We start from the raw sequence: 23,769 nt of genomic DNA, 5'->3' as shown, positions 1-23,769 counted from the left end.
AAAGTAATGTCTTAACTCATAAAAGAACTTTTTCTTTTGCTGGTACGTGAAGCTAGGAGGTATAAATTTAGCAACAATGTAATTAGCATAATCAGCATACCAAGGTGTAGTACGAGAAGCATTAATGACCGCTAATTGTTCATCAGGAAAGCTATCATCAATAGGCAGTGGGTCATCAAGAACATTCTCTAACCTAAATAAGTTGTGTGCAATGGGGTTCTCAGCTCCCTTTCTATCAATAATATGCAAATCAAATTCTTGGAGCAAGAGAACCCATCTAATGAGTCTAGGCTTAGCATCTTTCTTTTTCATAAGATATTTAATAGCAGCATTATCAGTGTGAATAGTAACTTTGGAATCAACAATATAAGGTCTAAACTTATCACATGCAAACACAACTGCTAAGAACTCTTTTTCAGTAGTAGCGTAATTTCTCTGGGTAGTATCAAGAGTCTTACTAGCATACTGGATAACATTCAATTTCTTATCAACTCTTTGCCCTAGAACAGCACCTACAGCATAATCACTAGCATCACACATAATTTCAAAAGGTAAATTCCAATCAGGTGGGAACAATAGGTGCAGTGATCAAAGATTTCTTAAGTATTTCAAATGCTTCTACACAATCATCATCAAAGACAAAAGGAATATCTTTTTGCAATAAATTAGTCAGAGGCCTAGAGATTTTAGAGAAGTCCTTAATGAACCTCCTATAAAAACCGGCATGACCAAGGAAACTTCTTATACCTTTTATGTCCTTGGGACATGGCATCTTTTCAATAGCATCAACTTTATCTTTATCAACTTCAATACCTCTCTCGGAAATCTTGTGCCCCAAGACAATGCCTTCATTAACCATAAAGTGACACTTTTCCCAATTCAGGACGAGACTAGTGTCTTCGCATCTCTGCAAAACTCGATCAAGGTTGCTCAAACAATCATCAAAAGAGGATCCATAATCAGAGAAGTCATCCATGAATACCTCACAAATCTTTTCACAAAAATCAGAGAATATAGCCATCATGCATCTTTGAAAGGTAGCAGGTGCATTACATAAACCAAAAGGCATACGTCTATAAGCAAAAGTACCGAAAGGGAAAGTAAAAGTAGTTTTTGATTGATCCCCGGTTGACACATGTATTTGAGAGAAACCAGAATAACCATCTAGAAAGCAGAAATGAGTGTGTTTGGATAGTCTTTCTAGCATTTGATCAATAAAAGGTAAAGGGTAATGATCTTTCTTAGTAGCCATATTTAATTTACGGAAATCAGTTACCATCCTATCACTTGTAATAATTCTTTGCGGGATCAATTCATCTTTATCATTAGGAACAATGGTAATACCTCCCTTTTTAGGAACACAATGGACAGGGCTTACCCAATCACTATCAGCAACGGGATAAATTATACCCGCCTCAAGGAGCTTTAGTATCTCCTTTCTTACCACTTCTTTCATCTTGGGATTCAGTCGTCGTTGAGGATCTCTAACTGGTTTGGCATCTTTCTCCACTGAAATTTTGTGTTGGCATAACGTGGGACTAATGCCCTTAAGATCATCCAGAGTATATCCAATAGCAGCTCGGTGCTTCTTCAGAGTTTTCAATAATCTTTCTTCTTCTTGCTCTGAAAGGTTAGCACTAATAATAAAAGGATATATTTTCTTTTCATCAAGATAAGCATACTTAAGATTATCAGGTAATGGTTTAAGTTCAAACACGGGATCACCCTTGGGTGGAGGGGGATCCCTAAGAATTTCAATGGGAAGGTTATGTTTCGGCATAGGTTCCTGTTTAAGGAACACTTCATCTATTTCCCTTCTTTCCTTCATAAATATATCGTTTTCATGGTCTAGCAAATATTGTTCTAACGGATCAGTAGGAGGCACGGCAATGGAAGCAAGACCAATAATCTCATCCTTACTAGGTGGTTCCCTATCACGAGGTTGTCTATGAAACTTAGCAAAATTAAACTCATGATACATACCATCTAAGCCAACGGTGACAATATCTTTTTCACAATCAATCCTAGCACTAGCTGTATTTAAGAAGGGTCTACCAAAAATAATGGGACAAAAATCATCTTGTGGGGAGCCAAGAACAAGAAAATCAGCAGGGTATTTAACCTTCCCACACAAAACTTCAACATCTCTAACAATCCCAACTGGTTTAATGGTATCCCTATTAGCAAGCTTAATGGTAACATCAATGTCTTCTAATTCAATGGGTGCAATGTCGTGCATAATTTCTTTATATAGATCATAAGGTATCGCACTAGCACTAGCACCCATATCACATAAACCATGATAACAATGATCTCCTATTTTAACAGAAATAACAGGCATGCCTACGACAGGTCTATGTATCTTAGTATCTGGTCTAGCAATATTAGCAGTTTCATCACAGAAATAAATATCATGCCCATCTAGATCATCATCCAAGAGATCTTTAACCATAGCAGTACTAGGTTCAACACTAATTTGCTCAGGAGGTGTATAAGTCCTAGTATTACTCTTACGAACAACAGTCGAAGTTTTAGCATGATCCTTTATCCTAACAGGAAAAGGAGGTTTCTCAACATAAGTAGGAACAATAGGATCACTATAGGTGATAGTCTTTTCTTCAACTGTAATAGGTGCAACTACTTTCACTTCAATGGGAGGATTATATTTAAACCACTTTTCTTTAGGGAGATCAACATGAGTAGCAAAAGATTCACAGAAAGAAGCTACTATCTCAGAGTCAAGTCCATACTTAGTGCTAAATCCACGAAAAGCATCGGTATCCATAAAAGATTTAACACAATCGAACTTAGGTGTCATACCTGACTCCTTACCATCGTCGGAACCCCAATCTTCAGAGTTGCGTTTAATTCTTTCCAATAAGTCCCATTTGAAATCAATAGTCTCCAGCATATAAGAACTAGCACAGGAAGTATCGAACAGGTTGCGATCATTGAGAGAAAGCCGAGCATAAATTTTTTGAATAATCATTTCCCGGGAGAGCTCATGATTGGGGCATGAATATAAAATTGATTTAAGCCTCCCCCAAGCTTGAGCGATGCTTTCTCCTTCGCGAGGACAGAAATTATATATGTAATTACGATCACGATGAACAAGATGCATAGGATAGAACTTCTGGTGAAATTCCAACTTCAATCGTTTATAATTCCAAGATTTCGTATCATCACATAGCCTATACCATGTCAATACATCTCCCTTCAAAAATAAAGGGAATACCTTCCTTTTGACAACATCATCGGGAATACCTGCAAGCTTAAATAATCCACAAACTTCATCCACAAAGATAAGGTGTAAATCAGGATGCAATGTTCCATCTCCTGCAAATGGATTAGCTAGCAGTTTCTCTATCATACCCGAAGGAATCTCAAAGTAAATATTTTCAAAAAGTTCAGTAGGTTGAGGAGCAAATCTTTGCTCTTCTGGTCGGGGTGAAGATACCCCTAACAAGCCCCTCAAAGGATTAGTTTCCATAGTGACAAGTAACAGAAAATTTCAGCACACTATATAAATGTTTCCTTACCAAGTTCCACTCACCGAAAGCACTACACTCCTTGGCAACGGCGCCAGAAAAGAGTCTTGATGACCCACAAGTGTAGGGGATCTATTGTGGTCCTTTCGATAAGTAAGAGTGTCGAACCCAACGAGGAGCAGAAGGAAATGATAAAGCGGTTTTCAGTAAGGTTTTCTCCGCAAGCATTGAAATTGTAGGTAATAGATAGTTTTGTGATAAGATAAATTGTAACGAGTAGCAAGTAAATAAAGTAAATAAAGTGCAGCAAGGTGGCCCAATCCTTTATGTAGCAAAGTATAAGCCTGGATAATTTCTAATAATGAGAAAGGAGCCCCCGAGGACACATGGGAATTATCGTCAAGCTAGTTTTCATCACGTTCATATGATTCGCGTTCGGTACTTTGATAATTTGATATGTGGGTGGACCGGTGCTTGGGTACTGCCCTTACTTGGACAAGCATCCCACTTATGATTAACCCTTATTGCAAGCGTCCACAACTACAAAAGAAGTATTAAGGTAAACCTAACCACAACATTAAACATATGGATCCAAATCAGCCCCTAACGAAGCAACGCATAAACTAGGGTTTAAGCTTCTGTCACTCTAGCAACCCATCATCTACTTATTACTTTCCAATGCCTTCCTCTAGGCCCAAATAATGGTGAAGTGTCATGTAGTCGACGTTCACATAACACCACTAGAGGAAAAGACAACATACATCTCATCAAAATATCGAACGAATACCAAATTCACATGACTACTAATAGCAAGACTTCACCCATGTCCTCAGGAACAAACGTAACTACTCACAAAGCATATTCATGTTCATAATCAGAGGAGTAATAATATGCATTAAGGATCTGAACATATGATCTTCCACCAAGTAAACCAATTAGCATCAACTACGAGGAGTAATCAACACTACTAGCAACCCACAGGTACCAATTTATGGTTTTGATACAAGATTGAATACAAGAGATGAACTAGGGTTTTGAGAGGAGATGGTGCTGGTGAAGATGTTGATGGAGATTGATCCCCTCCCGATGAGAGGATCGTTGGTGATGACGTTGGTGTCCCCGGCAGAACAGCTCCGCCGGAGCCCTAAATTGGTTCCGCCAAGGTTCCGCCTCGTGGCGGCGGAGTTTCGTCTCGTAAGCTTGCCCACGATTTTTTCCAAGGTAAAAGCCCTCATATAGCAGAAGATAGACACCAGGGGGCCACCAGGGGCCCAGGAGACAGGGGGCGCGCCCAGTAGGGGTGGGCGCGCCCCCCACCCTCCCGGCCAGGGTGTGGGCCCCCTGATGTATTTATTCCGCTCAATAATTCTTATTAATTCCAAAAACATGTTTCGTGGAGTTTCAGGATTTTTGGAGCAGTGCAGAATAGGTTTCCAATGTTTGCTCATTTTCCAGCCAGAATTCCAACTACCGGCATTGCCCCTCTTCATGGTAAACCTTGTAAAATAAGAGAGAATAGCCATAAGTATTGAGATATAATGTGTAATAACAGCCCATAATGCAATAAATATTGATATAAAAGCATGATGCAAAATGGACGTATCACCAAGCCCGAGCCCGGGACGACCTCGCGTGACCCCTTGCGCGTTCCCAAGCCGGAGCCTGAGCCGCCGTGGTTGGCATAGTACAGGGGGCGGTGGCCAGCGAGCCCGGCGACCCTGCAGACCTGTCGGGGCTACTTCCAGCACTGCATGACTTAACAAAGGGACCGCAGCGCCACCCCTATGACCCGAAACCGGGCCACATTGGATGGGACTAACGGACAGCAACAGACGGTCGTTGCCTCGGTGGCTGACATCGCCATCGACCTCGTGAGCGATGACGATGAGGACGAGAAGAAGGACAATGACGACGACACGGAGGACTACTTCAGCGATGGCAGCGGCTCCGACGACGATGATCAGTAGGTTTGTTTAGGGTTTATGTATGTACAAATTATAAACTTTAAATGAAATTTCTACTGTTTGAATATCCAATTTGAATGTTTGTATCTATGCATGTTTGAATGTCCAATTTGTGCCTTGTTTGCTTGTGTGTGACTAGTGGTGACCCAAATTTCATGAAGATGCAAAGATAATTGGGTGTTTCAATACAACAGTGTCAATTTTGTGAAGGTTATTTTAACAGACTTGTTGTATTGTAAGTTTAATATTTTTTCCCACAGACTAGTGCACATAGGATGGCTCAGTTCAAAGGCATTTGAATTTTTGAGCCTTTTTTCATTTTCTTTGTTTTTTTTAAACTTGGGTCGAACTTGCTGTGTTGACCATTTATATAAAACGATTTGGAATTCCTACTTGCCTTGTGCCAAGTTCATCCACCACCAATATTATACCATAAAATGATTTTTCAAAAAAAATAGGAGCAATCTACATCGCACTTGCAGTGCAAATTTGTGTCTTTTCTGATAATTCACTAAACTCAACTAAATGCATGGAATGTAGCAATATTACTCTGAAATTGCTGAAACCTGGTCAGTGCCAATCCAATGTGGCCTGCCTTTGATGAAAAATGAAATGGAACAAATTTCAAAGTTATTTGAGGCACTTCGTTCACAAACAAATGCCATTTCTGGGGCTTGAAAATTAGAAAATTTATTTTTATTACAAAATAATTGCAAATTCCTATGAAACATTATCCATAATGGTAAACCAATAGTTGTGCCAAATTTGGGCATGTTATCATAGATGTTGCCATGTATGTGGCCATTTCCATGTGCATATGTCTTGAGATCCACACAAGTCAATTCTAGATAGTCCATTTTGTGAAGTTTTTTTTCCAGACTTGTTGTATTGCAAGTTTAATATTTTTCTCACAAACTAGTGCACATAAGATGGCTCAGTGCAAAAGCATTTGAATTTTAAGCCTTTTTTTCAAACTGGGGCCAAACTTGCAGTGTTGACCATTCATACAAAATGGTTTGAAATTCCTACTTGTCTTGTCCCAAGTTCATCCACCATCAATATTGTACCATAAAATGATTTTTCAAAAATTTCAGGAGCAACCTACATCACACTTGTAGTGCAATTTTGGGTCTTTTCTGATAATTCACTAAAACTCAACTAAATGCATGGAATATAGCAATATTACTCTGAAATTGTTAAAACCTGGTCAGTGCCCCTCCAATGGGGCCTAGTTTTGATGAAAAATGAAATGGAACAAATTTCAAAATTATTTGAGGCACTTCTTTCACAAACAAATGTCATTTCTGGGGCTTGGAAATTGGATTTTTTTATTACAAAATAATTGCAAATTCCTATGAAACATTGTCCACGATGTGGCCTGCTTTTGATGAAAAATGAAATGGAACAAATTTCAAAATTATTTGAGGCTCTTCCACAAATAAACGGTTTTTAAGGACTAAAATAATTTATGTGGCCTACTTTTGTTACTTTGCTTGTCCCAAGTCCATTCACCAAACCAATATCCAGTACTAAACTAATTTGGTTGAGTAAAGTGCATCCGCCACACCAAATGCCTTGAATAAAACTATTTAACACCCCGATGGTAATATTACATATAGTGAGTAAACGGTTAATTTATACTTCACTTCGTTTAGTTCATAAAATGGTGAGGACCGTTTCAAAAGTCACGCACACATACTTGGTTGGTTGACTCTTGCGCCTCTCTCATGTGGTCTCGGGTTCGAGTACTCTTCCTGACTTAACAAGTCACCTCTGTTTTTTTGGTTGGCACAACCGCTGACAAAGGTGTCCCACAAGCTAGTAATTGCGCCCACCACCTATGGCCGTGAAGCCACTGACAAAGGTGTCCCACACGCCAGTAACTGCGACCACCACCTACGACCGCGCAACCGCTGACAGAGGTGTACCACAAGTCAGAATATGTGCCCACCATCTACGACCGTGCAGCCGCTGACAGAGGTGTCCCACAAGTCAGAATATGCATCCACCGTCTACAAGCGCTCAACCGTTGACATGTGTGTCCCACAAGTCAGTATATGCGCCCACCATCCACGAGCGGTGCTCGTGCAACCGCTGACAGAGGTGTCCCATGTGTTAGAAACCACACCCAATAACGGTTAAAGACTTTGACCTGACGACAAACCCCCGTTTGGGCTCTTGTGAGGGCGGGCCGCGAGAACGTGAACAAAACTGAGGAGAACAAAGCGAAGATGGGCACAGAAATAGAAATCTCTACTTAATATATTGAGTTGTTATTCCTAAGTTGGCACTTCATCATGGCTATTTTATAGTGTTCAGCACCAGTGAATTGTGCTCAAATTTTTATGATTATACTTTCCAATGGTCTTTGATTCAATGTCGTTTCAGTCAAGCATTTGCTTAATCTAGACTAGCTCAAACAATAGAACAACCACTATCGAAGTTTTGCATTGAAACTCGAAAACGCACCTTTCTAATTTTTAGTTGTGTACATTAATTATTTTTATATTAAAATGAAATTACATTTTTCTTTTTTAAGCAAGAAGAAGAAACCTTATGCTAAAAATAAACCCTTTTTTGAATTATGTAAATAAATCAACCCTTCTCCAGACCCGCTAAAAAAACCCTTTTCCAGAAGGTAAACGAGCCCGTTCGGTACTGAGCGAGGTTTGCCGTGCCTACTAGGGCTCGCGAGTTCTCCGCCTCGTCTCATCTCCCCCTCTTACCGACACGAACCCGGCGGCCAAATTTAGGGTTTTGCTCCTGCAATCTCCCCCCGAAGCCGCCGCCTTCTTCCCGCGCCGGCGGCGATCCAGCTCCGCGTCTCCCTCCGTCGATCCGGACTTTTTTTCAATCTCCGGATCTCGCTCAAGATGGTGCGTCCCCTCCCTCCCCCCTCCCCTCTCGATCCCCAAAGCTGGAGATGCGGTCGTGTCTAACTTGGTGTTTTCGTTCTTCCGCAGCTTCCCCTCTCGCTCCTCAAGACCGCCCAGGGGCATCCCATGGTAAGACCGCTCTAGCTCTCCTTTTTCTTTTTGATTCCAATCGTGTTAGGGTTTTCTTGATTTTTTTGCGTGGTTTCAGCTCGTGGAGCTCAAAAACGGCGAGACCTACAATGGGCACTTGGTGAACTGCGACACGTGGATGAACATCCACCTCCGGGAGGTTATTTGCACCTCCAAGGTGAATTTTTGCCCGCCCTGTCTCCCTCCTGTAATTGTGTTTATTTTCACATAATTTTTATCTTGAACGCATTAGAAGAGAAACTACATTAAGCCGTAAACGCGAAAAACTAAAAAAATGCCTACAACAGAGATAACTAGGAATAAGCTACGAGAGGCAAAAGAACTGTACACCTCTCTTACTCTACTAGCAAGGTAGTATGTCAGGAGGACGCCGTGGTGGTGTCCTTTGAGCCTTCATGCCTTCGTGCATCCATAGTTGGCCTCCATGAGAATTGAATCAACCAGTGCCTATACTACTCCCTCTCTCTCAGTTTACAAGGCATGCGCGTACCCCTAGGTCGTCAATTTGACCAACCTAATACAAGTAATAGATTACAAAAAATATACCAATATAAACTTCAGATGTTCTATTTTCAAAAGATATAATTTTTGTGTTATATAGTTTATATTAGGGTGATCAAATTGGCAACCTAGGTATACGCGTAAGACTTGTAAACTGAGACGGAGGGAGTACGGAGGTGGCGCTGTCGAACACGCAGTCCTTCCTTAGGCGCCAATGTGCGTAACGGCATCATATTCCATAGCAGACTTGAACCTCCTGTCGAAATTCTCTTTCGGGCTGGGGACATAGAGGGCTGCGGTGAGAACTGGTTTAAGCACCTGGTGCCTTACTTGGCTGGCAAAGACATAATCTGTAAGGATATGGTACATTGATTCTGCAGACTGATCGCAGAGGGGCCATGATGGTGCGTGCGTCAGACCTCGACTGTGGAGTTGTCAGGCAGTTCATCACCGATTCAATGTAGCAAGCTATGCAAAAACTTTGCAATTGAGGGGGCACTCACCCATCCCAGCTTGCAAGCCAATTGATCCTTGATGTCTAGCCATGAACATCGAGGATCAGTTCATTGGGAAGCTGTCCACCTCAGGACAGTACTTAGCGTGCTCGGCTTACAACGAGTTACTTACTGGCACGGTCAAAACCTAAAAAGCACGGACACGGGGACGGAAAGACGGGGATAAGCATATGGGGACACGGGATATGGCATTTTTCAGAAACAGTCATTCGGGGATACGGTGGTTATATATAAACTAAAATGAAAAATATGTCAGGCATGGATTACGAGTCGAACGACTAGTCTAGACTAGTTGCTCGACTAGTCTACGAGTCGCACTCCAGCTGTCGACTCCTTTTCTCGTGTTGACTACAAATACGAGTCGAGCTGTCGAAGGACTGATCGACGACTAGTCTGGACTAGTCGTGCATCTTGAGTTGTTCGACTCAAAAAATTCCAGGCTTGCTTCAGAGAGAGCTGCCTCAGCTGGGACGAGGCGCCGCCAGCACCCACTGGCCTGCCACCGCCGCCGCCACCCACCGCTGGGACGGCGGATGGCGCAGCCAAGTGCGGCAGCCGGCCGGAGCTCGTGCTCAGGTGGCGGCCATGGCCGTGACCCGTAGGCGCGCGCGGCCTTGAGACGAGAGAGGAGGAAGAGAGAGAGAGAGGGGAGAGGAAAGGAGGAGGCATGGCGGTGGTCGGCGGGCTCGCCGGCGGCAGCGGCCGAGGCCGGCGGAAGGAGGCGCGGGTCGCATGCACGCGTGCTCCGTGCGTGATGGCGCTGGCGGCGGCGATTGGGTAGATCGAGAGCTAGGGTTTCAGTGGTTGGGGGACTAAGTAGGCTGGCCACTTGGGCCAAATGGGCCAGCTGGTGGGTGGGGGGCGTGCTGCACGGTGCTGAGCTGGGCTGGGCCTGACAAGTGTTGACTAGCAGTGCTGTTTTTATTGTGTATATACTGTAATGTGCTGTACAGTTTACTACATACTGCTACTAGGTATTAGTAGTTGAGTACTACAGTACTATGTCGACTAGTTTAGCACTAGTCTAAGACTAGTCCGATTAGTCTATGAGTCTCAACCTCGGAACGACTCGTCGACTCGTAATCCTTGATGCCAGGTAATATAGAGTTACGGCAGAAAAATAATGAGAAACTGAGATAAGATCAGAATATTGCCCCATTCGGGGATGCAGGTGTAAGCTTCTCAGCTTATCAACATCGGCTCAGAGATGTTACTCAGGATCTACAACACCAGGACCAGGCTGCCCTTCACTCTCACCCACAGATATTGGCTAGTGGCGGCGGCGCTCCCAGATGCCATGCTACCTAACAGAAAAGCAGCAATCATTCAACACTCAACCCTTCAACAGCAGCACAAGCATTCAATAATTCATGTGAGGAGAAGCAGCACAGTATGGGGTAGCAAGCAGCAGCATCCAACAGCTCAATGGACGAAAATCAAGTTACAGAGATGAAAGAGGTTGAGGTGAGGAGAGGCTGCTGGGCTTGGGGTTACCCTCCGTCGGGAGGAGAGGCTGCTGGTATCTGGGGGCTCCGGTCGAGTCCAGGCGGCGGCGTCAATCCAGGAGAGCTAGGGTTTCAGTGGTTGGGGGACTAAGTAGGCTGGCCACTTGGGCCAAATGGGCCAGCTGGTGGGTGGGGGGCGTGCTGCACGGTGCTGAGCTGGGCTGGGCCTGACAAGTGTTGACTAGCAGTGCTGTTTTTATTGTGTATATACTGTAATGTGCTGTACAGTTTACTACATACTGCTACTAGGTATTAGTAGTTGAGTACTACAGTACTATGTCGACTAGTTTAGCACTAGTCTAAGACTAGTCCGATTAGTCTATGAGTCTCAACCTCGGAACGACTCGTCGACTCGTAATCCTTGATGCCAGGTAATATAGAGTTACGGCAGAAAAATAATGAGAAACTGAGATAAGATCAGAATATTGCCCCATTCGGGGATGCAGGTGTAAGCTTCTCAGCTTATAAACATCGGCTCAGAGATGTTACTCAGGATCTACAACACCAGGACCAGGCTGCCCTTCACTCTCACCCACAGATATTGGCTAGTGGCGGCGGCGCTCCCAGATGCCATGCTACCTAACAGAAAAGCAGCAATCATTCAACACTCAACCCTTCAACAGCAGCACAAGCATTCAATAATTCATGTGAGCAGAAGCAGCACAGTATGGGGTAGCAAGCAGCAGCATCCAACAGCTCAATGGACGAAAATCAAGTTACAGAGATGAAAGAGGTTGAGGTGAGGAGAGGCTGCTGGGCTTGGGGTTACCCTCCGTCGGGAGGAGAGGCTGCTGGTATCTGGGGGCTCCGGTCGAGTCCAGGCGGCGGCGTCAATCCAGGAGGCGGCGGCAGCACGTTCGTTGCTGCCTGGGAGCAGCTCGTTTGTTTTGTGGACACTGGAGAGCGTGCGTGTGACCCAGGGTTTCTAGTGGACCGAGGCTTTCTTGGGCCGAGCCGTGTCCCCAGCGTATCATGCCTTGTACATGTATTATTTCATTTTTTTTAATTCGCAAATCATGGGATACTGCGGGATACCCGAATCTGGCGTATCCCGGAGTGTTGCTGTATCCCGCCGTACTGGAACTGCAAATCGGCAGTTTCTGCCGTATCAGTGCTTGCTAGGTCAAAACCACCACTTCCTGAGCAATCTGGGATTGGTTGGCGCCCCTTGATTGCACAGTTTGTGCGTGGCTTGCTACATTGAGTCGTGCTGGACTGCCGATCAACTCAAGATTAGTTAAGGACATTACTTGGCTAAAACGAACAGGGGAGGCAGTTCTTTATTTCTGAAAGAAATTAGGCACAGAACTGCACACTTGATGTGGAGATTGCTGGGTGTTCTCTTGTATTCTTTTTTTTGTCTTACTAGATTAGACTGAGATGTCTTCTCTTACGTTTTATGGTTGGCTTTGCAGGATGGTGATAAGTTTTGGAGGATGCCGGAGTGCTATATTCGTGGGAACACAATCAAGTATCTTCGGGTTCCTGATGAGGTATGCATTTCAGATACAATGTGTCTTTGTTTTGTGTACGAATTTAGTTTGCGCGTTTGGTGACTTACATCTGTCTTCTATCATAAGGTTCTGTGTTGCCATTTATGTGTATAATATCCAATATCAGTTGCATAAGCAGCACATTGATATTTATGGTTGGTGTGCAAGTTATTGGACTTGCTACATTATGTAATTGCACTGCCTTGTTTGTGTATTGCTAGCTGCTCTTACGAAAATAAGACGAGGGTGTATATTGCTTGAATTTCTCAGTAGAATCTATGTTTTAATATTGTTGAATAATTACTTATCAGTTTTTGTCAGACATTGAACGAAGTGGACATTGTATTCAGCATATGCAGACCCTGCAATCTTAATAAGTACAATTTACAATATTGGATCATTTAGGCTATGAAAAATTGTAATTCTGTGACCTACTTTTGTCAAAAAAGGAGAAATTCTCTGACCTACAATAGCTAAAATGTGCCTAGTCTAACTTCAACACATGAGAATACTTGTGTATGGACATATTGTGGATACATTGTCAAAACTCAGACATTTCCCTCTACTCTGTTATGTTAGAAATTAGGGGTCAAACTAGCATCCCATGGTCAATGAAAACCCACGGGGATGAAATTTTAGCCGTATATTATTTATTTGTGGAATAGCAAGACTAGTTCTAGTTTGTGCACTGTAATATGTGCATTGAGCTCTAGCCTGTGCAGTGCAGTGTTCAGACTTGATATTTTCTAGAGAAATAGCCCAACCAGCTAGCTGTACAAGGGTTTAAACTACGATATACTCCCTCCGTCCCAAAATAAGTGTCTTGAGCTTAGTACAAATTTGTACTAGAGCTAGTACAAAGTTGAGACACTTATTTTGGGATGGAGGGAGTAGTTGGCTAGCTGCCCATGAGAATCGCTTTGGCTTTAAATCACTAAACACCGCACCAACTAAATCTCCATTACCATGGCCTTCTTTGTTTCAAACTGTTGCATATTATCTTCACAGTTAAGAACTGCAGCTATCAGTATCAGTAGTGAAGTTAACCAGCCGTTTCTATCCTGACTGCATGAGCTTTATGTTTCCCTCACAGGTGATTGACAAGGTTCAAGAGGAAACTTCTAAGAGTAGATCTGGTATGCATCTAAAGGCTAAAGCTGATTGAATCAACAGTGGGGTTGTTCATTGGAGCACATATTTATATGTTTACACATTTATGTTTTACTCCCTCCGTCCCAAATTAAGTGTCGCTGTTTTAGTACAAAATTTGTACTAAATCAGCGACACTTAATTTGGGCGGAGGGAGTAGTAAATTCGCAAGTATATATAATTATAGCTACATTTTATTGGCTGTGTTATTTATGAACTGCTCATCACTTCATACACTGGCAAACTTACATTGTGTTGTCTCTGAGGGGCAACTTGACTTCTCTCATACTCATTAGGTTAGAAGTATAATAGTGCGAAAGTATTCTGCATGAATGGTCTAATAATGTCAATTTTTCATGTGGCTAAACATTTTAAGCGGTAAAGAGTTTTTGTTTTTCTTAAGTTTGGCTGCACTAAGCACAAGCACAATATCTGACTAATATATTGTTAAAGAGAGGCTATTTGTTCTGTTGCTCCCTTGCCTTTGTAGGCCATTGATCTTAGAAGCACAATGTTGTAGCATTTTCAGAACTAATGATGAATGCAGAATGCTTATATTTGCAGTAACAATACTGTGATAAACTTGATCTCAAATCTGTGGCACTAACTACCACGCGATAGGCTTTATTATCTGTATAAATACACACTGGTAGTACATTACAGTGGACCCTGTGTTGTGTGTTGGTAGGAACGCCAACGCGCACGTACTCAATTTATTTATGACTACTATTATAACCTGTAGAGCTTACCCTGTTCTTTGATAGAGCTATTGATTCAACGAAGTTCTGAATTATTCATGCTACTGTATGTGCAGATAGGAAGCCACCAGGTGTTGGCCGCGGAAGAGGAAGAGGAGATATAGGCACTAAACCTGGGGGCAGAGGCATCGGACGTGGCCAAGATGATGGCAAAGGCGGTGGCCGCGGAAGGGGCGGAATTGGAAGTAAAGGTGGCAACAAAGGCGGTATGTTCGCTACTTCTGCTTAGATTCCGCTGCCATGTGCTCTTGGTTTTCTAGATAACAACATACTGACCTGTTGTTGTACTTGATGGCAGGACGTGGTCGTGGGTAAGACGGATTTTGAGATGCGAGAATGCCGCTTTTTAAGGCCTGTAGTTGTGGTGTTGCATAGATTGCTTAGGACATGAAAAACTTTGGAGCTGGAATTGCTGGGTTTTGTGGTATGGTATGGCAAACTGTTTGTGTGGTATGAAGTTACCGAGGAGGAGTTGGCTGTCACCTGTTTGTGTTGTTCGAAACAGTTCACTTAAAATTTGGGTATGGGCTTTATGCGTACTAGTCGACATGTATTTGCAAAGTTCCAGCCCAGATTTTACCTATTTGTTGGTTGTCAAGATATCGTTCTGTGATGTGAAAGTGAAGTTTTTTAGCAGAGTGAGGGTCAGTAGCATCGTACGATGTCGAGTAGCCTGTTCAGTGATATGGTTGTGTGTTAAAAGATGCCTGCCGATGCAGGAGATGGTTTCCATTTGGGAACTTACCGTTCTTTCTTTTGGGAGAGAAAGAGATTGATTCGACGTGCGTAATACAATTAAAACGGGATACAGCAGACTGGAAGCATCTACTTGGGCCGCTTTTTTGTGTGTTTGGAATGACGGCGGAGCAGTTTAACATTGCATGTTACGGAAAACAGCTAGCGAACTCTCGAGGTCAAGAGCTAATGGTCGGAGAATCTCTCCGTGCGCCTCTCCTTGAGAAAATCCTTGTACCAAATCGCAGAGCTCCTTGGGTATCTCTTGAGATCCTCATCAGCGAAATCCACGTAATACAGCCCATACGTGTCCCCGACACTAAGTAGTTCATATAAATCCATCAGCGACCAGGCAAAGTAGCCCCTAGTATTCGAACCGTTCCTGTCACCAAATAAAAAGCTTCATGTTACTGTCACGTCAACGAGTTGCATTACAAAATAAAAAGGCCTTTTTTTCGGTATCATTTTGCCATTTGTTGCAGAAAGAATGGCAGAAACAGGATGAATTGTCTATCGAAAAGTTACCCTTTATGGCTCTTGGCGAATCTACTGAACATCATTTTGACAGTTTTTTCGGTAGCCAATAACGGATCTTGTCTTCCAGCAACAATAAAATGGAGCTAGTGTTCAGTTTCATGGATGATATTTTTACTGGTGCAAAAAATGCGACTTGCTTTCGTTAAATAAAAAATATTACTTGCATAGTAGAACCATTTGCTGCAAAACTCAGCACATGTTTCCCATTACTCAGAGAATAGATAGACCTATGAACTTTGTTGTTCCCCGGATGCGTATGATTGACAAACGGATCATGTAATCAAAATTAGAGATGTACACTATTGATTATATCCTCCTAGAAATTTTGAATGTTGTAACGCTAAACAAGGCCAACTTTCGAATTAATTAAAGATAAATCTAATGCATGGCCACTAGGATAAAGAAGGGTATTACCTGACAGCAATAAGAAGGTTTTTAAGATGTTCACTCAAGAATTCCACCCTAGGGCCATCATCAAATACCACATCTTGATGCATTGGATATCCTAGAGTTGAACCTTTTTGTAAGTCATACTAATTGTGTTTATGAAAAATATCTAGGCATTAGTCTGGACAGAATATTTAGACAAAAATAAGTAGCACTGAAGATTATTTTACGAAAAGAAAAATAGTTCCATAATGTTGGCTAACACTGCATGATTCTAAATCACTGGACATCAAATAAGTAGGATGCTAAACAAGATACACAAAGTCGCCAGAACAACTGGCTTATTTTATGATTAGCGATAGTTGCAAAATACTTACCATTCTCATGGATATAGATTGGAGGATTACCATAAAATTGCTTCAAATATTCAAGCACTTGGTGTATACCATAACCTGGCACATAGAACTGAGAAGCACTATATGTCAGCCCTTTGTTATTATACATTTAATATTTATAAAAACAGATTTACTGCAAGTTTGTCTTACCCCACTGGTAGAATTGCTTGAAACTGCAAGAGAGAAATCATGGATAAAATTATCAAACTAAAATGAGGAATTCAAATATGAATTTAAACTATACAACTAAATAATGAAGGATTACTCGGTGCGGGACCCTAAACTCATTTCCCTTAAACTGGTCCTAACGTTGTTAGTTACTACTAACAGGTATTGCCGAAATGGATAATAATGTGGCAATGACTCATTTGCAGGATTGGCATCCAACTTTCTCTATCTCATCACCCTCTGGCATCCAACAGGCTCCTCACCGGAGTGCGCCAGCACGCTCCATAACAAGTGTGATGTTCATCATCCTTCAGCCAGACACCGATGCTCCTGGCACCGTTCATTCACTGCCACCGCCTCCATTAGCACCTCATTCCCTCTGTTTCCATATCCATCCACCCCCTTTACGATGCTATGTCTGCACTCTGCAGTGATGGTATGCGAAGAGATCTCAACAGAGTATGAGAACCTCTGCTTGGATCAACATCAAGTGCCAATGGGGCCTCAACCTATGCCAAGTTCGAATTCAAGGCCTCCATTCACCTCATCTCGACTTGACACGACACGGCATGATGTATTAAGGTATGTTTTGCTTATCTTTCTAGACCAATTGTCCACAGGACCAGACAATAATAAATAGATTTACTTATGAGCAATCATAGATTACCAACTAGGATCAATAATGGTCCTTTACCGACATGGCGTAAAATACATATTAAAGTTACTAAAACAAAATCTAGTATATTAGTGCTGAAAATTTTCTGGCTTTTGTCTGACATGAATAAACTCTAGAAAAACAACAAGGATTGAGTCACCAAAATACAACACATATGAAACTCACATATTGATTTAGCAGCCATATCAGCCCTGAAATTCCTTTTGTTGCTAGGAGCATGATGCGGGTCATCCTTCACGTACAAAAATGTGTAGTAATTGATGCCAAGAAAGTCCATAGAATTGATTAGTTGTTTAGACTGGCTTCGAGAAAATTTTGGCAACTTGGAGCCAGTATTCTCCTTCATCACAAGTGGGTAGTCTCCATAATAGAGAGGATCCAAGAACCTAATGCAGAGAAACAACCAAATTTACAGAAGGGCCAAAGTTTTCTCACCATTTTAGTGCAACTCATGGCCAAATTTACAATGAGAAAATCCAGTTTTCTAGTTTTATAAGTTTATACATACTTCAAATACGCACCATTGTGTAACTAGAAAAGTGTTCAGATTTTTGTACAGAAATTGGCAAACCACGAAATCCAATAATACTTGTTGAAAATTTCAAAATGAACAATTACATATAGATAGTGAAATACACACTTTGAACCATATCAATTCAAAGAATAATGTACTGACATATACAGAAGAACTCCACTGATAAAGAGCTTACTGGATTGATTGTAGTTTCAGTACCATAGAACAGCCGTATGGTATCAAAGTACATGTAATCTAAATTCTCTATTTACAAGCCTATTTCAGGCCCTAAAAATTCCATGGACACTGCTAAATAACATAATGTTCTTTCAGACACGTTATCTGTCCTAGGACAAGTTCAAAACACTCCCTCTGATACATATTAGTTGTCGCTCAAACGGATGTATCTAGCACTGAAATATGTCTAGATACATCCATTTGAGCGATAACTGATATGGATCGGAGGGTCTAATAAGACTTCAACGAGTTCAAAAGCAAGTTTCATTGGTAGTTTAGCACAAATTCAAGAGACAATAGATGAAATGTGTAAAATAAAGTAGTGACATCCTTGTTGAGTCCACACTCCTAAAAAGTCTCTCTTTTGGTGATCGTTTTGGATCCTCTTCGTCAAGGCCAAGTATATCCAACTAGTATGAAATAGATGCTGGTACTGTATATAAAGGTAAAAAAAGACAGAATGATGAACCTACCAGCCTGTGTAGAAGGCTTGTGCTCTTTTCGCTGCAGCTATATCTTCGGTTGAGTTTGTATAAGGTAATATGTTATTTATACATATATTCATGCCAATAAGTCCGTGTTGCTTTGTCTGCAGCACAAAGTATATTTTTGTCCATGGATATAACCGGTTTCATATGAAACATGGTGCTTTTAACGTCCTTAGGAAAAATACTTAAGTTATATCTAAAGTCCAAGGAACAATAATTAGCACAGAATATCAGCAACAAAGATAGCATTCAGATTTTATTTTTCGAGCAGACCAATTATTCAAAACAATAATTTATTCTAATCTCAAATAACTTGCCAATTATATCACATAGACTACTGCATTGATGTGTCACAATGAAAATGTGAATCTAACTATCAAGAAAGCACTTTATAAATACCATAGTACTCATTTGCTAGTGAAAAGATAGTACCTGATACTTTCTTCTGTATAGTGACACAGCTGAGCTATGAGCCAATAAGCAATTATGAGCTACAACGTATGGCTCGTTTACAGAGTCCCCACAGGAACAGTCAGCAAATCCAAATGGTTTAGAACATCTCCCTGGTGGCCCAATACCAGCATCATAGCCAACCGAAACTAAAGCGTTAGGTTCATTTAGAGTGGTCCAATTGGTAACCCTATCCCCAAATTCCCTAAAGCACACATCTGCGTATGCTGTGAAATCATCACTGGAAACAGAGTAATGGAGTTAAAGAGTGTGGTTATATTCCATGCATTTACTTCCAATAAAACTACAGGCATGTCAAAAAGCAATCTGGTTTTGTACAATGCAAACATAATATGTGTTTTTGCGCCTACATTTTTTTCTTCATTATTTTGCACAATTATCCATAACATGCACTACAGCGAATAGTATCACACTTGCACATCATATTTTTCAGAAACGAAGACGAAACATGAAATGCATGAAAACAGAATACATACATTATTTGGGGATTCAACCATCCACCATATTCATCTTCAAGGATTTGAGGAAGATCATACTGGAAAATCGTTGCATGTGGTTGAATTCCTTCAAGATACTAGACATAGTAAGTGCGGACATAATATCCCTCCAGTCCCATTAATACATCTACTTTTGCCACTAAAAAGCAGAGAAATACAATTATAAAAAACAAAAACAGGATGAGTAAGTTAAACTGGACATGCTCATTGCCAGTTCAGTCCAACTCAGCCAGGGATTCCTGGACTTACTCCCAATTCCAGTATCTGGCCTACAATTTCAGTCCACTACAAATTCAGGGGTGTAGGGCCCGACTAAAACCTACTGGTATCATATAAATAATTAAATATGTACAGTACTACTTGTCAAAGTTCAACTTCCTTTACTGCATGCTTACAAAAATGAATTCATTGATTTGTGAACAGACGGAGTAGTATGCAGTCTCCATGTTGACTGGATTTAATAGGTAGATAAATATCTTGCATGCAAGATTTACCATGATCAAGAAGTTCATTGATGAGATTATTGTAGTATCCTACTCCTTTTGGATTGACTTCTCCTCTTCCTTCTGTGCAAATACAGAACTATATTTTTGTAAGAAACCAACTAAACGAGAAAACTTCACCACAAGTTTTTCAAAAACATACTAGGAATAAGCCTTGACCAAGAGATAGAGAATCTATAAGAATCCAGTCCGGTCTCCTTCATTAATTTGATATCCTCCTGTGACAAACACGAGAAAAGAAAAGATAGACCGTTATCAGCATGCAGGATTTTACCAGGATTGGCTACTTTTTATCATGCCTAGAGAAACCAGAGTTAGTCAATGATGTTTATATGATTTAAATTTTTCTCAAGCAAGTCTCCTGTATGGTTCAGAAAAAATAAATCTCAAGAAATATTTTGCTAACATATTCTTGGAGTCACTAACCATCCGTTCCAAAATAGATGACCCAACTTTGTACTAAAGTTAGTACAAAGTTGAGTCATCTATTTTGGAACGGAGGGAGTACGAAGTACCCTCTCGTCTCTCCCCCAGACCCAACCACCCACTCTATCTAAACGTGGACCGTACAAGGGCAACCTCTCTTTCATATCCTCTTGTGCACAGTTCTGGTCAGCAACTACAGGAGCATTTCTGTTATAGCATGACATTTTTTTTCTTCCGGAAAGGGGTTTACCCGGCCTCTGCATCACATGATGCGCACAGCCATTGTTATAACATGACATACAAAACAATAATGCTAAACATACAAAGAGTTACACGCAATTACACGCTGACTAGGATTTTTTTCATCTACTAACCAATCAAAAACTTGCCCCCCCCCCCTGATTTTCAGGGGGGTGGGCCGCCTCCCCATCTATTGACCAATCAAATTAGCTCTCTTTGTAAAACCTTGTAACTCGTTTGTACGTGTAGCATTACTCCATACAAAATCCAATTCAGGGTGACAAAATTGAGTTACAAAAATTACCATACCTTGTACTTATGGTGGCCGTCAGCTGCCACATCACCATTTACAGAGTCATCACCTGTATTGCAGAATTTATAAGCACTGAGGCATAGTCCACATGCTCCACTTCTTTCGGTTTCCACCATGGACCCGACCCTAGACATTGAACCGGTCTGGGTTCAGAAAATCCCCCACGAGATTCACAGTTGTGTATAGCGACCGCAAAAACTATTTTTCTTGAGCACACATCTAAATGCGTTTCTTTTGTAATTTGAAAAAGTATGTGAAATGACCTCATTTGCAACGAGCTGTGATATCTCGTCATAATACTAACTTTATCTTGTGCAAGAGAATCGAGCGCGAACATCGGCACATGCGAATATGATACACATGCTGTAATAGCACAGAAGAAGGAGCGGCATGCGGTGATACAGATGGAACAGTGGCACGAACGTGTGCTAGCGCCACAGAAAAAGGGAAATCGTCTGCTCTTGCGTACCGGCGTGGGCGTGAGCGTGAGCGAAGGTGTCCCAGACGCTGGGAGTCCGGCCGTCCTCCGCCGCCGCGCCTTCCCACTGGATCCCGACGGCCCACCACACAGAAGCATGTCAACGATCGTGCTCGCCATTCCACCGCGAATGAACGTAAGCGTGATGGTTCTCACCTGATAAGCTGATGTGCTAGCCCCGAAGCTGAAGTCCCCAGGGAAGTCGTCTTTGCTGATGGAGCCGGGCTCCTGGCCGCTCCCCGCCCACGGCGTCGCGGCGGCCGCGGCTGCTGCCGCCGCGAGGAGGAGCAGAGCGACGGCGCGTAGAGGCCTCATCGGCTGTGCGTTTCTCGCTTCTCCGTTGTCCGCGCGAAGGGGTGTGGCGCGTGCGGACGAGGTTTGATGCGGAGAAAAATTCACTGTAGGTCACCAAACCTGAGTCGGGTGACACATTTATATCACTACTTTAAATAAAATATCCAAATTACGGTCCAAATACTTGCGCGAGGGGTTTATTTTGGTCCATGTATACGATTTTGTGTACGTATTCGCTGACTTGGCCGAGTCAGCGGCCGCCAGCTTGCTTTGACCGTCACCTGGTCGTGCCTTCGGTGAATACTAGTCCATCCGTTTTTTTGTTGTTGCAAAAACGACATGACCTGATCGCACCTGGTTGGCCGCTCGCTTATCCCCTCGCTCTCCTCTATCTCTCCTCCCAACCCTAGCCCAACTCCCGCCACCGCCGCCGCAACCATTGCCGACGTCGACGCCCTCCGCCGCCGCAGCCATTGCCGACGCCCTCCTCCGCCGCCTCTGTCCCCGCCGTCATGTCGTCTTCCAGCTCCGTCCGCACTGCATTGCGTGGCCGCTCCATTGCTGTACCATTCATCGGGTGCCCGGATCGCGGTGAGCAGGTGAGGTTCTACCGGTCTAATACCGATGAGCACGATGGATGGATCTTCTACAAGTGCGTCAACCACACTGTAAGTGCAAGTTCCTAGCTTGAGCCTGATTCATGCCGTGTCAATTCTTAGCAGCAGTAGTATTGAAGCAGAGCACTGATTAAATTAGGCACATTAGTTGGTTAACTAGTCATTGCTGTGATTAATACAGTAGTTTAGACTGACCTTGCTTGCAAAGTTACTGACAAAACTAGTTGGTTAACTAGTTTGCCATTGATTCATGCACTCTAAACTTTACTGTCACTCTGTAGGTGAATAAAGATGTAATTTTATTTCTCAGGTCACTTGTGATTTCTGGCGCTGGGAGCTTGAATATGTGGAGCATCTGGTTGAAACAAGGCGTCTGATTGGTGATGCTGCTGTAGATGTAATTGGTGCAGCTGAGGACAGGAAGGAAGAGCTTGAGAGGCAGATGACTCTGTGACCAGTAAGGTTAGTGTGCTCCCCACCCAGTCTAGGGTTTCTCAGCTAGAGTTTCTCTGTCAATTGATTCCAAATATCTCTCTTTTGTTTAGCCACCTGCCACAATTTCTTGTAAGGAACGGAGTGGCTTGGCTACAGATCTGCCTAGCTTTAGATGTGGGCATGGATCTTTGTGTGAGAAGCATGTGGCATTTGAATCTGTTGATAGTGGGAGAAGGTTTCTAGCTTGTGCACAGAAGGTTAGTATTTTTTTTGCATTTGACACTGTTAAACAGGAAGTCATTTGAAGTATGTTTAAAGTTTCATCATCATGCACAAAACTGAATACTGGCAGTTAACTGAATTTTTTGTTTGGTCTAAATTGTTAGGAGGTACCTAAATGCACATATGTTGAGTGGGTTGACCCTGAGTGGCCTGATGCTCTGAAGATGAGCCTAGATAGTATATGGACCATGTATGAAGAGGAAAAAAAACAGAGGCTCAGACAGAATGTTGTGAGTGCTGAAGAAAACTTGAAGGTTCTTGAAGAGAAGAAGAAGATTGAGAATGAGTTGAGGCATTTCAAGCTTGATTTTGCTAAGATGGTGGCTGAGAAGGAGCAGACAATGAGCCAATTAGGCAGCACACAACTTGCTCTGACTGATCTAAAGGAAGAACTTGAGAAGAAGAAGATGGCAGACAAGTCAGTAACCAACATTCATCAGGTCTTCAGGGTTAAAGAAGAGAAATAGAGGGACCAAGCAGTGCAGGAGAGGGACCAAGTGATTCAAGAGAGGGATGATTTGAAGCATGAGAAAAGGAAGCTTGAGTACATGATTGGTGACCTATTCAAACACAAAGAGGCCATCAGGGAGAAGATAATGAAGCTGAAGGGCATGCTAAATGAAATTGATTGAATTTGTGTCATTGTAAAAAAATGACTTTGTATCTTTCCTAGAATG

The 23,769-nt window shown here is 42.2% G+C and overlaps 2 protein-coding genes across 3 annotated transcripts; one reads left to right on the top strand and one right to left on the bottom strand.

The window, feature by feature from the left end:
• Positions 1-8,096: 8,096 nt before the first annotated feature.
• On the top strand, positions 8,097-15,032 carry LOC119275734 (probable U6 snRNA-associated Sm-like protein LSm4). Its single transcript, XM_037556636.1, has 7 exons — positions 8,097-8,328; positions 8,416-8,457; positions 8,537-8,635; positions 12,415-12,492; positions 13,586-13,628; positions 14,456-14,605; positions 14,698-15,032. The coding sequence occupies exons 1-7, from the start codon at positions 8,326-8,328 to the stop codon at positions 14,712-14,714; spliced, it is 432 nt and encodes a 143-aa protein (XP_037412533.1). The 5' UTR covers positions 8,097-8,325; the 3' UTR covers positions 14,715-15,032.
• Positions 15,033-15,131: 99 nt separating this feature from the next.
• On the bottom strand, positions 15,132-21,854 carry LOC119275733 (beta-glucosidase 10-like). 2 transcript variants are annotated; one of them, XM_037556634.1, is made up of 13 exons: positions 21,621-21,854; positions 21,456-21,531; positions 20,983-21,035; positions 20,150-20,225; positions 19,999-20,070; positions 19,484-19,571; positions 18,969-19,227; positions 18,522-18,637; positions 17,463-17,683; positions 16,604-16,626; positions 16,436-16,523; positions 16,086-16,176; positions 15,132-15,516 (listed from the first exon to the last, which is right to left on the bottom strand). In XM_037556634.1, the coding sequence occupies exons 1-13, from the start codon at positions 21,777-21,779 to the stop codon at positions 15,321-15,323; spliced, it is 1,518 nt and encodes a 505-aa protein (XP_037412531.1). In that variant the 5' UTR covers positions 21,780-21,854; the 3' UTR covers positions 15,132-15,320. The 2 variants fall into 2 exon arrangements, with proteins under 2 accessions (XP_037412531.1, XP_037412532.1); XM_037556635.1 differs by having other exon boundaries at positions 20,983-21,112; positions 21,621-21,659.
• Between the last annotated feature and the right edge of the window lie 1,915 nt (positions 21,855-23,769).

The sequence above is a fragment of the Triticum dicoccoides genome, chromosome 3B, assembly GCF_002162155.2.
Source record: "Triticum dicoccoides isolate Atlit2015 ecotype Zavitan chromosome 3B, WEW_v2.0, whole genome shotgun sequence".
In the NCBI taxonomy this organism is placed as follows: domain Eukaryota; kingdom Viridiplantae; phylum Streptophyta; class Magnoliopsida; order Poales; family Poaceae; genus Triticum; species Triticum dicoccoides.
The sequence above is the reverse complement of the archived record's forward strand: the minus strand, read 5'-3'. Positions and strand labels throughout refer to the sequence as shown.

What these genes read in the sequence shown, in the direction of transcription:
- LOC119275734 (XM_037556636.1), top strand. An exon ending in ATCTTCGGGTTCCTGATGAG is followed by an intron (nt 12,493 to 13,585) that starts GTATGCATTTCA and finishes TTTCCCTCACAG; the next exon opens with GTGATTGACAAGGTTCAAGA. An exon ending in AACTTCTAAGAGTAGATCTG is followed by an intron (nt 13,629 to 14,455) that starts GTATGCATCTAA and finishes CTGTATGTGCAG; the next exon opens with ATAGGAAGCCACCAGGTGTT.
- LOC119275733 (XM_037556634.1), bottom strand. Translation starts at nt 21,779, where the DNA reads ATGAGGCCTCTACGCGCCGTCGCTCTGCTCCTCCTCGCGGCGGCAGCA. An exon ending in TCACGCTCACGCCCACGCCG is followed by an intron (nt 21,036 to 21,455) that starts GTACGCAAGAGC and finishes TCTGCAATACAG; the next exon opens with GTGATGACTCTGTAAATGGT. An exon ending in AACCTTCTTATTGCTGTCAG is followed by an intron (nt 15,517 to 16,085) that starts GTAATACCCTTC and finishes ATTTGGTGACAG; the next exon opens with GAACGGTTCGAATACTAGGG.